At 40.4% G+C, this 15,122-nt stretch overlaps 1 protein-coding gene across 1 annotated transcript; it reads left to right on the plus strand.

Annotated features, from left to right (window-relative positions):
- Positions 1-1,905: 1,905 nt before the first annotated feature.
- Positions 1,906-14,853, plus strand: LOC134529318 (uncharacterized). Its single transcript, XM_063363261.1, has 3 exons — positions 1,906-2,197; positions 2,317-2,408; positions 14,361-14,853. The coding sequence occupies exons 1-3, from the start codon at positions 1,954-1,956 to the stop codon at positions 14,805-14,807; spliced, it is 783 nt and encodes a 260-aa protein (XP_063219331.1). The 5' UTR covers positions 1,906-1,953; the 3' UTR covers positions 14,808-14,853.
- The last annotated feature ends 269 nt before the right edge of the window (positions 14,854-15,122 follow it).

The raw sequence follows: 15,122 nt of genomic DNA on the forward strand, positions 1-15,122 counted from the left end.
CATACAGAAAATATTTTCTACTTCGGTTCCTATGAGTCCGCTCACACATGCTCAGAACACAGCTTTTCTGCAAGCAAGGTGTTGTTGCTAATGCAGTGGAAAGTTCGGAGGGGCTGTAAAGAAAGTTCGTGACCACAATCACTTCACCGGCGAATTTATTGGACCTGCATGTAATGACTGCAACCTTCTCAGGCGCAGACCAAAAAAGTTGATTGCGTTCTTCCACAACCTGGCGTACGATCAGAACTTCATTATCAGGAAGTTGGGATATGACAATAAAGACATCTTCATCATTCCGAAATTGGAAGAGAAGCTGATAACATTTTCCAAAAAGTTACATGATAAGTTCAGTATCCAGTTTGTTGATACATTTAGTTTCATGAGTCGTGGTCCCGCTTTGCTCGCCGAGTTTTTGCCTGCTGACAAATTTATAAGTACTGCTGAGTTTTTCGCACCTGATGAGCTAGAGTTGGTTACTCGCAAGGGAGTCTTCCCCTACGATTTTTTGGATTGTTTTTCTCGGCTAGATGATACTAGTCTTCCACCCATCGACGATTTCTACAATATTCTTACTGATTCTGAGATTTCCGAAGCTGATTACACACATGCACATAAAGTCTGGGACAAGTTTCAGTGTAATACTTTGGGGGAGTAAGCTGACTTGTACCTAAAGACAGATGCCCTGATCCTGGCGGACGTATTCGAGAATTTTCTTAGTCTTTGCTTGGAGACATACAGTCTAGACCCCTCACACTACATTTCTTGTCCTGGGTTCGCTTTCGATGCAATGCTTCGTACCACAGGAGTACAGCTAGAGATCCTAACTGATTACGATATGTATATGTTTGTGGAGGCAGGTATTCGAGGGGGCGTAGCGCAAAGTATCAAGCGTCATTGTGTTGCCAACAACACCTACATGCCCGAGACATACGATGCATCCAAGTCATCTACATTCTTGGAGTATGGTGCTAATAACTTGTATGGGTGGGAAATGTCTCTACCACTTCCTATTCGTCATTTCAAATGGTCAGACACATCTATTGATGTTATGTCTATTCTAGAAGATTCTCCTACAGGCTACATTATCGAGTGTGACGTAGAGTATCCTCACGAGCTCCATGAAAGTCACAAAGACCTGCGGTTTCTCCCTGCCAATCAGTGTCCGCCCGCTCAAAGCAATCAAAACTAATGGCAATGCTGGAAAATAACGAGAACTACATTGTACATTACACATTACAAAAACCTCCAGCAAGCAGTATTGCATGGCCAACACGAATAAGCGCAAAGAAGCAGCCAACGAATTTGAGAAGGAATTATTTAAGTTGGTTGTGAACTCTACCTTCGGGAAATTGATGGAGAACAAGAGGCGGAGGCTCAAAATGGAATTGGTGTGTTCCGAGAAGCGGTTCAAGAAACTGGCGTGTCGTCCATCCTTCAAGGACCACACAAGGTACGAACCGAACTTGTCTCTAGTCCACCTGAACCATGAGACCATAATTTTCGATAAGCCAATCTATGCCGGACTGGCCGTACTAGATCTTTCAAAGACTCTCATGTACGACTTCCACTACTATACCATGAAACCAAAATACCATGACAATATTCATCTGGCGTACATGGTTACAGAAAGTTTCGTCTACGAGATCCAGACACAGGACATTTACGGGCGGGTACAGACTAGAACATTTCAACGGACAGAACATTGTTCGCGAACATGTTTGCAACCAATGTGGACGGGAAAACGAACATTTCCCCGTAACAAAAAATGTTCGGTTGTTTGTTCGGTTGCGATCCGATATTTGTCGGTTTTTGCCCGTCACATCAAAGGATGTTCGCCGTGGCTCGGATAACAGTCTGGACGTCGCTGCGAACACTTCCTGCGAACATTCAGTTGTCGACGTGGAGCGGTGTGGTCTTCACGGAGTTAGTAGCGGTGCGTGACTCTTTTGTTATATGAGAATGGAGTGGTCCAAGGAAGATCAAATAAAACTGATAGATTTGTATAAACAACAAACAGTGATATGGGACCCAAACAATGTTAATCATTTCAACAAAATTAGAAAACAAGACGCGTGGGAAGAAATCGGGGCCGAAATGGACAGAGATGTGGACGAATGTAAGAAGAAAATGGAGAGTTTGCTATCAGCATTAAGAAGGGAGAGGAAGAAAATGAAAGACACTGCTGGAACTGGAAAAGGTGGGTTCATTTCAGTTTTATTTTGTAAAGTGGATTCTTTTAAAACATTAGTACATTTTGATTACGTAAACAAAATTTTAAGTCGCACAAATTGTTCTACAAACAGTAATTTGTTACAGGAACTGACGAAATGTACAGAAGTTCCTGGTTCGCTTTCGAAAGTCTACGTTTCTTGCTGGACAAAAATAAACCAAGAAAGACAATTTCGACCGTAAGTACAAGTTGCTTGGTACCAAACGTTCATACTAAGCATATTCATCTTGCCACGTTACTTTCCCTTCTCGTGTAAAATACTCCGCCAACTCTTCCCTTACGTCAAGTACCGCATTCTTTGATCTGCGGGGAACCCTTGTAACTGGCAACAACGAACCCATATCTGTACCATCATCCCTCCAACGCCCGTGTATTACGTCTCCCGCTTCTTCATTATCAAATGTTCCCGGGGGTGTGTAAACTGTAGCAGATTCTGGTCTTTTTCTCAAGAAATTGTGAAGCAAGGCAACAGTCATTACAACTCGCTCAGCATTTTGTGGTTCTAAGAGAAGAGGTTTCCTCAGCACGCGAAAAACTGAAGATGCAATGCCGAACACGTTTTCCACAACCCTGCGAGTACTGCACAACCTGTAGTTAAAAATCCGTTCCTTTGTCCCTTTACGATGATAACCAGCATATACCTTCATAAGGTTGCCCGACGAAGGAAATGCTTCATCCCCAATAAAAAAATATGGGATATCTGTGTTTCTGTTCCTCAATGGGGCGGCGGGAGGAAGATGCAATGAGTTCGATGCAATCCTTTTGCCCAGCTCAGAATTTGCAAATACGCCACCATCCGATATTCGGCCTTGGCATCCCACATCTACAAATAAGAAATTGTAATTGGCATCTACCAAAGCAAAAAGTACTATACTGAAAAATCCTTTGTAGTTTATGTACTCGCTTCCACTATTCATAGGTAACTGTAATACAACGTGTTTACCGTCGAGCGCGCCTACACAATGTGGGAAATGCCACTTGCTTTCAAATTCTCTTGCTACTGCCGCCCATTCTTCTTCAGTAGTAGGAATCTGTAACAGATATATTCAGAACCACATGAGTAGTATAAAATAGGGGCGCCGAGCGCAGGTATCAGGTAGTGGATTGAAGATTGTCGGTCCGCCATCTTAGATTCTGACGTCACGGCAGCCATCTTGGATTGTGACGTCACGGCGGCCATCATGGATTGTGACATCACGGCGGCTATCTTGGATAAGCGTAACGGGACACAGCGTAACGCGACATAACGTAACGGGACAAGTAGATCACGGCGGCCATTTTGGATCCGCCATCTTGGATCTGCCATTTTGGATGACGTCATTGTGTGTGTTCTCGAACATTCCGACGTTGTGTTTTCCGACATATTGGATCCTATTAATGCTGCAATTTTTGTTACAGTCGCCATCTTGAAATTTGGACGCCATCTTGAAAATCTTTAATTATTATCCGATTTTAATGAAAAAAAATACCAAAATTCATCAAAAAATTAACTTATTCGAATTCTGATTGATTATATCGATCATCGTCCTCGGTTCGAACCCGGTGAGTGCAAAAAAACTAAAAATGGCGACAGGCTCCTTCCTCAATGGTAGATGCAGGCAGACTGACTCCTACCACTTTTTTTTCAAAGCATATATATCATCACCTAGTATGACGACATGTCCGCCATCTTTTCTTCGTCCGCTGGAGATCACCATCTTATTTTCGTTCCGCTAGAGTGTGCTGATACCATGTTAGTATAATTATCTGATCACCACACCTTACACCTTGACATTGAAATTTGACCTTGACCTTGAAATTTGACCTTGACCTTGAAATTTGACCTTGATCTTGAAATTTGACCTTGACCTTGAAATTTGACCTTGAAATTTGACCGTGACCTTGAAATTTGACCTTGACCTTGAAATTTGACCCTGACTTTGAAATTTGACCTTGACCTTGAAATTAGACTTTGTCCTTGAAATTTGACTTTGTCCTTGTCGACCATCATGGATCCGAAATTTTATGTTCAGTACAGGCTACCAGGAGCTACCACCTGCTGGAGTACGCCATCTTGTGTGTGTACTTGTATTATAGAGTACATTTCCATGTGGATAATTTTATTCTAACCCGCTACAGTGCAGTAATCATTTATTACGGAGGTGCCCCCCCGCCATCTTGAAATTCGGCCGCCATCTTGAAATCATGTAATAATGTAGCTAGAAAAGCGGGAAAAATTCCAAAATTCATTAAATAAATCACTCATTAACTTACATATTGATTCGATCCGCTCCAGTCCTTGGTTCGATCCCTGAATGAAGCAAAACATTTAATTTTATGAAAAAAATAATAATTCCAATAAACCATGTTCAACATTCTTAAAGAGACTTTAAATCATCTACTACCATCATCCTATCAGACATCAAGACCACCATATTGGAAATTCGTAATTGTAATGCTAGAGATTCGGGAAAATAATTCATTAAATAAATTTGTAATCCATATAATGATTGATTGGATCGACTAATGTCCTTGGTTCGATCCCTGGCCGATAAAAAACAACTTTAATATTTTAAAAAAAGTACCACTAAAGTGGCAGGTTTGAGAAAATAAAATACACCACAAGTTCCTTTAAAAAAACTTTTATTACATACATACTACACTACTACAAGTACAAAAAAATACACAGACAAATTACTAAAGCCTTTTGGATTCCTCGATTCAAACAGTCTTCTTATTGTACGGACTAAGCCTTTTACATGACTTTAAATGTCTATCCGATCCGGTCATCAACGCAGCCAGAGACGGACTGAAGTTCATATCACTTATATAGTCTCATTAGCCGGTACAACACATGAGTCAAATCAATAGCCATGTTCATTATAGGTCTCGGAGCATTTTTTATAATGACGATGTAAGCTATCGAGACGTGAAATTAGTTTATTGCACTTATTGCACTGAAATTGTATTCTTTGAACATTATTAGAACAACCGCTTCTTTCATGTCTGCGAGCATTTGAGGTGATAGTAAATGATGCACCACAGTATTTGCACTGATGCGAAGTACGCTCTTCATTAATTGAAGTATTCAATGCTGATGAAACTTCAGCTGATGGTGGAACAGCACATATCGAAGTCTCCTTTAGTGTTGTCAGAGGCGTTGCCAACGGGATCTGCTCCAACATCGTCGGCGCTGACGTCATGGTTCCCGTAGTCGATTCTACATCCTCCATCGAGTTCGACGTTAAAGTCGGTAAAGATGCCATCGAAGTCTCAAGAACAGGCAATTACACGACTTATGCACCAGAAGAAACAAACTAGGTGATCCGTACACCGTCGACGGCAGTAACAAACTGAGCGTCCTGCTGTCTAGGACTCGTTTATATACATGCACCGGATGGAATAATACGCTAGTCAAATCAAGAACAATTTACTAAAATACTAGAGTCAAAACAACATTAAAAAAATAGAAGCACCATCAAAAAAGGAAGCACATTTGGAAGCATCATCAAAAAAGGAAAAACAATAGGAAGCACCGCCAACGAAAAGGCAGCACATTTGGAAGCACCGTCATCGAAAAGGCAGCACATTTGGAAGCACCGACTACGAAAAGCAGCACATTTGGAAGCACCGACAACGAAAAGGCAGCACATTTGACAGCACCGACAACGAAACGGCAGCACATTTGGAAGCACCGACTACGAAAAGGCAGCACATTTGGAAGCACCGTCATCGAAAAGGCAGCACATTTGGAAGCACCGACTACGAAAGGCAGCACATTTGGAAGCACCGACAACGAAAAGGCAGCACATTTGGAAGCACCGTCATCGAAAAGGCAGCACATTTGGAAGCACCGACTACGAAAAGGCAGCACATTTGGAAGCACCGTCATCGAAAAGGCAGCACATTTGGAAGCACCGACTACGAAAAGACAGCACATTTGGCAGCACCGACAACGAAAAGGCAGCACATTTGGAAGCACCGACTACGAAAAGGCAGCACATTTGGCAGCACCGACAACGAAAAGGCAGCACATTTGGAAGCACCGACTACGAAAAGGCAGCACATTTGGAAGCACCGACAACGAAAAGGCAGCACATTTGGAAGCACAGGTAACGAAAAAGGCAGCACATTTGGAAGCACCGACAACGAAAAGGCAGCACATTTGGAAGCACCGTCATCGAAAAGGCAGCACATTTGGAAGCACCGACTACGAAAAGGCAGCACATTTGGAAGCACCGTCATCGAAAAGGCAGCACATTTGGAAGCACCGACTACGAAAAGACAGCACATTTGGCAGCACCGACAACGAAAAGGCTGCACATTTGGAAGCACCGACTACGAAAAGGCAGCACATTTGGCAGCACCGACAACGAAAAGGCAGCACATTTGGAAGCACCGACTACGAAAAGGCAGCACATTTGGAAGCACCGACAACGAAAAGGCAGCACATTTGGAAGCACCGGTAACGAAAAAGGCAGCACATTTGGAAGCACCGACAACGAAAAGGCAGCACATTTGGAAGCACCATCATCGAAAAGGCAGCACATTTGGAATCTCCATCAACAAAAAAAAAGAGCAAAAAGGAAGCACAAGTTACGAGATCTAAGTCTTAGTTAGAAATCAGAATACAAGAAATAAAAACATTAAATTCTTATAATTTAATTTATTTATTTTATTGCTTTACATTATACAAATTCAAGTAAAACAAGCCATTATTGTATGTAGCCAGCATTCCTCAGTTCCTTGAGTATGAAGGATATTTCTTTGATGCACGAATAGTTTCCTGCACAAAGCGACCCATGTAGAAGTCTTAGCCAGTCAACCAATATGTTTGGATCTTTCCATGATGTGTAATCATTCTCTTCTACCACCATCTTCCTTGCACCTTTATAATAAATATTATGATCTCTGGTGTCTTCCGTTTTACCACCAACCTCAGGGTAACTTTCATGTTTGAGACGGCGATCATCACAAGCTTAATCAGATTTATTTAATATATCACGTCGTTTCCACCGTTTCGGTCTCAGGACACAGCTACATTCTTCGATCTTGGCAGCTTTAGGTGCTTCATCATAATCTATGTCTTTGTCAACAGCCTCAGAGTCACTGTAACAATCACCGTTGAAGGAATCGTCTTCACCCAATTTACCGTAATTATTCGATGATGATGATGTTGAAGTGTCTTCATCGTCTTCATGCTTCCTTTTTAGGAGTCCATCATTTTTACAAAGTAGGAAAGATCTACTTGAATTCGGCTGGAATATATTCTCACTTTTCACGTTAAGGATTCTTCCATTGTCTTCATTCTTCCGTAAATCATCAACCTCCTTCAATTTAAGTTCTTTGTCGAGATCGGAAGAGCCAAGAAAATTATTGTCGTAATGCAGATCACTCTTCCTTAGGCTAGTAGATTCATCGTTGTCCTCTAGCTTGTACGCAGGCTTGGCGCTACAAGTTCTGCCATGTCTTTTTAGGCTCTCTCTCCGCGTAAACGACTTGCTACATCGAACACAACTTATCATATTGCGCAGTGGATTTTTAACACAGTCATTCTTCTCGTGTTGTCTTTTATTCTTTCTCAAGATAAACTCTTTACTGCAAAACTTACACCTATGTTCTTTCGATACAGCGTCAGATCCCAAATCGGAATTCATATTAGTTACTGAGACTAATGCCAGATACCAATTGAGTGTTTTAAATTAGATGCAATACTTAAATAGAAATTTTTTCATATTTCATCAGCGAGAATTAATATATCTCATGCAAAAGTACTTTATGCATGTAGTTCTGCTTTTCAACAACAGATGTCGCCACATGTTGCTTGCAGGTAAATAATATTTAGTTCTTTTATGCGGGATGCGGGATGGTCACTTACGATCGCAAAAGAAGGATGGCTTCGCTAGACTCCAAGGAAAAGGAAGTTCGTCTTGCATGTTGGTGCTCCACAGATGTCTCATGGCGTAATATTAATTTGACTGAGTAATGATATTTTTTAATTCCACCTGATAAAAATATTGCAAGTTTTGATTTAGTAGCAGAAATTATCGAATTAAATGTAACTCCAAATAAAATGACATGTCTCATCAGACAAAAAAAAATCCATGCAGAGAGTGGTTTCTCAGAATAGTCAGAAACACTTGAAGAAACCACAGGAATGATTGCAAAAACACGGGAAAAACCATCAAAATATTGACAAGAATAATCAGGAGCGCACGGAGAAAACCACCATAATATTGACAAGAATAATCGGAAGCACACGGAGAAAACCGCCACAAGTTTTCTTTGATATCATAAAAATACAAAAAAAATTAATAAAAAATTAAAAATAAAAACGAAAAAAATTCAAACATTCTGCTAGCTTGTGAACTTCTCTTTGATGTGCAAAGTTAGAGTTCTAGTACAAGCCAGAATGTTTGAATTTTTTTCGTTTTTATTTTTAATTTTTTATTAATTTTTTTGTATTTTTATGATATCAAAGAAAACTTGTGGCGGTTTTCTCCGTGTGCTTCCGATTATTCTTGTCAATATTATGGTGGTTTTCTCCGTGCGCTCCTGATTATTCTTGTCAATATTTTGATGGTTTTTCCCGTGTTCTTGCAATCATTCCTGTGGTTTCTTCAAGTGTTTCTGACTATTCTGAGAAACCACTCTCTGCATGGATTTTTTTTTGTCTGATGAGACATGTCATTTTATTTGGAGTTACATTTAATTCGATAATTTCTGCTACTAAATCAAAACTTGCAATATTTTTATCAGGTGGAATTAAAAAATATCATTACTCAGTCAAATTAATATTACGCCATGAGACATCTGTGGAGCACCAACATGCAAGACGAACTTCCTTTTCCTTGGAGTCTAGCGAAGCCATCCTTCTTTTGCGATCGTTAGTGACCATCCCGCATCCCGCATAAAAGAACTAAATATTATTTACCTGCAAGCAACATGTGGCGACATCTGTTGTTGAAAAGCAGAACTACATGCATAAAGTACTTTTGCATGAGATATATTAATTCTCGCTGATGAAATATGAAAAAATTTCTATTTAAGTATTGCATCTAATTTAAAACACTCAATTGGTATCTGGCATTAGTCTCAGTAACTAATATGAATTCCGATTTGGGATCTGACGCTGTATCGAAAGAACATAGGTGTAAGTTTTGCAGTAAAGAGTTTATCTTGAGAAAGAATAAAAGACAACACGAGAAGAATGACTGTGTTAAAAATCCACTGCGCAATATGATAAGTTGTGTTCGATGTAGCAAGTCGTTTACGCGGAGAGAGAGCCTAAAAAGACATGGCAGAACTTGTAGCGCCAAGCCTGCGTACAAGCTAGAGGACAACGATGAATCTACTAGCCTAAGGAAGAGTGATCTGCATTACGACAATAATTTTCTTGGCTCTTCCGATCTCGACAAAGAACTTAAATTGAAGGAGGTTGATGATTTACGGAAGAATGAAGACAATGGAAGAATCCTTAACGTGAAAAGTGAGAATATATTCCAGCCGAATTCAAGTAGATCTTTCCTACTTTGTAAAAATGATGGACTCCTAAAAAGGAAGCATGAAGACGATGAAGACACTTCAACATCATCATCATCGAATAATTACGGTAAATTGGGTGAAGACGATTCCTTCAACGGTGATTGTTACAGTGACTCTGAGGCTGTTGACAAAGACATAGATTATGATGAAGCACCTAAAGCTGCCAAGATCGAAGAATGTAGCTGTGTCCTGAGACCGAAACGGTGGAAACGACGTGATATATTAAATAAATCTGATTAAGCTTGTGATGATCGCCGTCTCAAACATGAAAGTTACCCTGAGGTTGGTGGTAAAACGGAAGACACCAGAGATCATAATATTTATTATAAAGGTGCAAGGAAGATGGTGGTAGAAGAGAATGATTACACATCATGGAAAGATCCAAACATATTGGTTGACTGGCTAAGACTTCTACATGGGTCGCTTTGTGCAGGAAACTATTCGTGCATCAAAGAAATATCCTTCATACTCAAGGAACTGAGGAATGCTGGCTACATACAATAATGGCTTGTTTTACTTGAATTTGTATAATGTAAAGCAATAAAATAAATAAATTAAATTATAAGAATTTAATGTTTTTATTTCTTGTATTCTGATTTCTAACTAAGACTTAGATCTCGTAACTTGTGCTTCCTTTTTGCTCTTTTTTTTTGTTGATGGAGATTCCAAATGTGCTGCCTTTTCGATGATGGTGCTTCCAAATGTGCTGCCTTTTCGTTGTCGGTGCTTCCAAATGTGCTGCCTTTTTCGTTACCGGTGCTTCCAAATGTGCTGCCTTTTCGTTGTCGGTGCTTCCAAATGTGCTGCCTTTTCGTAGTCGGTGCTTCCAAATGTGCTGCCTTTTCGTTGTCGGTGCTGCCAAATGTGCTGCCTTTTCGTAGTCGGTGCTTCCAAATGTGCAGCCTTTTCGTTGTCGGTGCTGCCAAATGTGCTGTCTTTTCGTAGTCGGTGCTTCCAAATGTGCTGCCTTTTCGATGACGGTGCTTCCAAATGTGCTGCCTTTTCGTAGTCGGTGCTTCCAAATGTGCTGCCTTTTCGATGACGGTGCTTCCAAATGTGCTGCCTTTTCGTTGTCGGTGCTTCCAAATGTGCTGCCTTTTTCGTTACCTGTGCTTCCAAATGTGCTGCCTTTTCGTTGTCGGTGCTTCCAAATGTGCTGCCTTTTCGTAGTCGGTGCTTCCAAATGTGCTGCCTTTTCGTTGTCGGTGCTGCCAAATGTGCTGCCTTTTCGTAGTCGGTGCTGCCAAATGTGCTGCCTTTTCGTAGTCGGTGCTTCCAAATGTGCTGCCTTTTCGTTGTCGGTGCTGCCAAATGTGCTGTCTTTTCGTAGTCGGTGCTTCCAAATGTGCTGCCTTTTCGATGACGGTGCTTCCAAATGTGCTGCCTTTTCGTAGTCGGTGCTTCCAAATGTGCTGCCTTTTCGATGACGGTGCTTCCAAATGTGCTGCCTTTTCGTTGTCGGTGCTTCCAAATGTGCTGCCTTTCGTAGTCGGTGCTTCCAAATGTGCTGCCTTTTCGATGACGGTGCTTCCAAATGTGCTGCCTTTTCGTAGTCGGTGCTTCCAAATGTGTTGCCTTTTCGTTGTCGGTGCTGTCAAATGTGCTGCCTTTTCGTTGTCGGTGCTTCCAAATGTGCTGCTTTTCGTAGTCGGTGCTTCCAAATGTGCTGCCTTTTCGATGACGGTGCTTCCAAATGTGCTGCCTTTTCGTTGGCGGTGCTTCCTATTGTTTTTCCTTTTTTGATGATGCTTCCAAAAGTGCTTCCTTTTTTGATGGTGCTTCTATTTTTTTAATGTTGTTTTGACTCTAGTATTTTAGTAAATTGTTCTTGATTTGACTAGCGTATTATTCCATCCGGTGCATGTATATAAACGAGTCCTAGACAGCAGGACGCTCAGTTTGTTACTGCCGTCGACGGTGTACGGATCACCTAGTTTGTTTCTTCTGGTGCATAAGTCGTGTAATTGCCTGTTCTTGAGACTTCGATGGCATCTTTACCGACTTTAACGTCGAACTCGATGGAGGATGTAGAATCGACTACGGGAACCATGACGTCAGCGCCGACGATGTTAGAGCAGATCCCGTTGGCAACGCCTCTGACAACACTAAAGGAGACTTCGATATGTGCTGTTCCACCATCAGCTGAAGTTTCATCAGCATTGAATACTTCAATTAATGAAGAGCGTACTTCGCATCAGTGCAAATACTGTGGTGCATCATTTACTATCACCTCAAATGCTCGCAGACATGAAAGAAGCGGTTGTTCTAATAATGTTCAAAGAATACAATTTCAGTGCAATAAGTGCAATAAACTAATTTCACGTCTCGATAGCTTACATCGTCATTATAAAAAATGCTCCGAGACCTATAATGAACATGGTTATTGATTTGACTCATGTGTTGTACCGGCTAATGAGACTATATAAGTGATATGAACTTCAGTCCGTCTCTGGCTGCGTTGATGACCGGATCGGATAGACATTTAAAGTCATGTAAAAGGCTTAGTCCGTACAATAAGAAGACTGTTTGAATCGAGGAATCCAAAAGGCTTTAGTAATTTGTCTGTTTATTTTTTTGTACTTGTAGTAGTGTAGTATGTATGTAATAAAAGTTTTTTTAAAGGAACTTGTGGTGTATTTTATTTTCTCAAACCTGCCACTTTAGTGGTACTTTTTTTAAAATATTAAAGTTGTTTTGTATCGGCCAGGGATCGAACCAAGGACATTAGTCGATCCAATCAATCATTATATGGATTACAAATTTATTTAATGAATTATTTTCCCGAATCTCTAGCATTACAATTACGAATTTCCAATATGGTGGTCTTGATGTCTGATAGGATGATGGTAGTAGATGATTTAAAGTCTCTTTAAGAATGTTGAACATGGTTTATTGGAATTATTATTTTTTTCATAAAATTAAATGTTTTGCATCATTCAGGGATCGAACCAAGGACTGGAGCGGATCGAATCAATATGTAAGTTAATGAGTGATTTATTTAATGAATTTTGGAATTTTTCCCGCTTTTCTAGCTACATTATTACATGATTTCAAGATGGCGGCCGAATTTCAAGATGGCGGGGGGGCACCTCCGTAATAAATGATTACTGCACTGTAGCGGGTTAGAATAAAATTATCCACATGGAAATGTACTCTATAATACAAGTACACACACAAGATGGCGTACTCCAGCAGGTGGTAGCTCCTGGTAGCCTGTACTGAACATAAAATTTCGGATCCATGATGGTCGACAAGGACAAAGTCAAATTTCAAGGACAAAGTCTTATTTCATGGTCAAGGTCAGGGTCAAATTTCAAGGTCAAGGTCAAATTTCAAGGTCAAGGTCAAATTTCAAGGTCAAGGTCAAATTTCAAGGTCAAGGTCAAATGTCAAGGTCAAATTTCAAGGTCAAGGTCAAATTTCAAGGTCAAGGTCAAATTTCAAGGTCAAGGTCAGATTTCAAGGTCACGGTCAAATTTCAAGGTCAAGGTCAAATTTCAAGGTCAAGGTCAAATTTCAAGGTCAAGGTCAAATTTCAAGGTCAAGGTCAAATTTCAAGGTCAAGGTCAAATTTCAAGGTCAAGGTCAAATTTCAAGGTCAAGGTCAAATTTCAATGTCAAGGTGTAAGGTGTGGTGATCAGATAATTATACTAACATGGTATCAGCACACTCTAGCGGAACGAAAATAAGATGGTGATCTCCAGCAGACGAAGAAAAGATGGCGGACATGTCGTCATACTAGGTGATGATATATATGCTTTGAAAAAAAAGTGGTAGGAGTCAGTCTGCCTGCATCCACCATTGAGGAAGGAGCCTGTCGCCATTTTTAGTTTTTTTGCACTCACCGGGTTTGAACCGAGGACGATGATCGATATAATCAATCAGAATTCGAATAAGTTAATTTTTTGATGAATTTTGGTATTTTTTTCATTAAAATCGGATAATAATTAAAGATTTTCAAGATGGCATCCAAATTTCAAGATGGCGACTGTAACAAAAATTGCAGCATTAATAGGATCCAATATGTCGGAAAACACAACGTCGGAATGTTCGAGAACACACACAATGACGTCATCCAAAATGGCAGATCCAAGATGGCGGATCCAAAATGGCCGCCGTGATCTACTTGTCCCGTTACGTTATGTCGCGTTACGCTGTGTCCCGTTACGCTTATCCAAGATGGCCGCCGTGATGTCACAATCCAAGATGGCCGCCGTGACGTCACAATCCAAGATGGTTGCCGTGACGTCAGAATCTAAGATGGCGGACCGACAATCTTCAATCCACTACCTGATACCTGCGCTCGGCGCCCCTATTATATACTACTCACATGTAACGACCGGTTGTTATAATTCTCCTTTGACATTTATCCCATTTATTTCATTTACATGTTTATGTTTCTGCCTAACTCAGTGGCAACTAGTCCAATGAAGGGGACGCAGAAACATTATTATACACACGTATTTGACTTGAAATTTTGCAAAATGCAAGAATTACTGTTGTGTGGTGTAATAACAATTTAAACGATGTAGCTATAAAACCAGTGAAACATTTTTTGGCTCAAACGATAATTTATTTATAATTACTTATTATGACATTTTTCAGATGCGAGTAGAAAGCGAAGAGAGAGACGTAGAATGTGGTGCAGTTGGAGAATCAGCACAGGAAACTGTACCGAAAAAGAAGAAGCAGCGAGTCGAAGATGCACGTCTGGACAAAGCCTTTCATATATTGTCGTCCACCGCGAGTCAGCTTAACGATGAGTGCCAACATTTTGGAAATTTGGTCGCATCTAAGTTGAGACAGTACAACGTTGATACTAGATGTACAATTGAAAATGACATTATGGGTATTTTCCTTCGCGCTAACAGGGGTTTCTACAATAACACTCAGAATTTTATACAACCACACTATCCATGTCATTTTCCATCGGACAACTCTGTCATGCAGTCAAACACTGTATTGTCCAACCCTACAACCCCGTGTCCTTCAGCAGGATCACCTACCTTGACGTCTGATGATGATGATTTCATTATTCACGATCTCTTATAAAATATTTTTGTTTTAATTACAGTGCTCCTAATGATCTGTAACACAGTGTAAACAACTTTGTCATTTCTTATAAATAAATGTAGAAAATTACGTTAATAAATCTTTCAATTACACAGTACCGCAGAATAAGTCAATACTTACCTTAATGTAATCCTCAAGTCCTTCGATGAGAGCAGAACACACTTCAGGAATAACTATGCTGATAGTCTGTTTTGAAATTTTAAATACATACTGAAGGCTGGTATACGAATCACCAGTTGCTAAAAAACGTAATGTCAATGCCAGTCTTTCTGTAATTGGAATTGCTTTTCTGAA

Source organism: Bacillus rossius, chromosome 1 (genome assembly GCF_032445375.1).
Source record: "Bacillus rossius redtenbacheri isolate Brsri chromosome 1, Brsri_v3, whole genome shotgun sequence".
Taxonomy (NCBI): domain Eukaryota; kingdom Metazoa; phylum Arthropoda; class Insecta; order Phasmatodea; family Bacillidae; genus Bacillus; species Bacillus rossius.

Excerpts from the sequence above, each read along its gene's own strand:
- LOC134529318 (XM_063363261.1), top strand. The coding sequence starts at position 1,954 with ATGAGAATGGAGTGGTCCAAGGAAGATCAAATAAAACTGATAGATTTG. Across the intron at positions 2,198-2,316 it reads CACTGCTGGAACTGGAAAAG|GAACTGACGAAATGTACAGA; the intron begins GTGGGTTCATTT and ends AATTTGTTACAG. Across the intron at positions 2,409-14,360 it reads CAAGAAAGACAATTTCGACC|ATGCGAGTAGAAAGCGAAGA; the intron begins GTAAGTACAAGT and ends GACATTTTTCAG.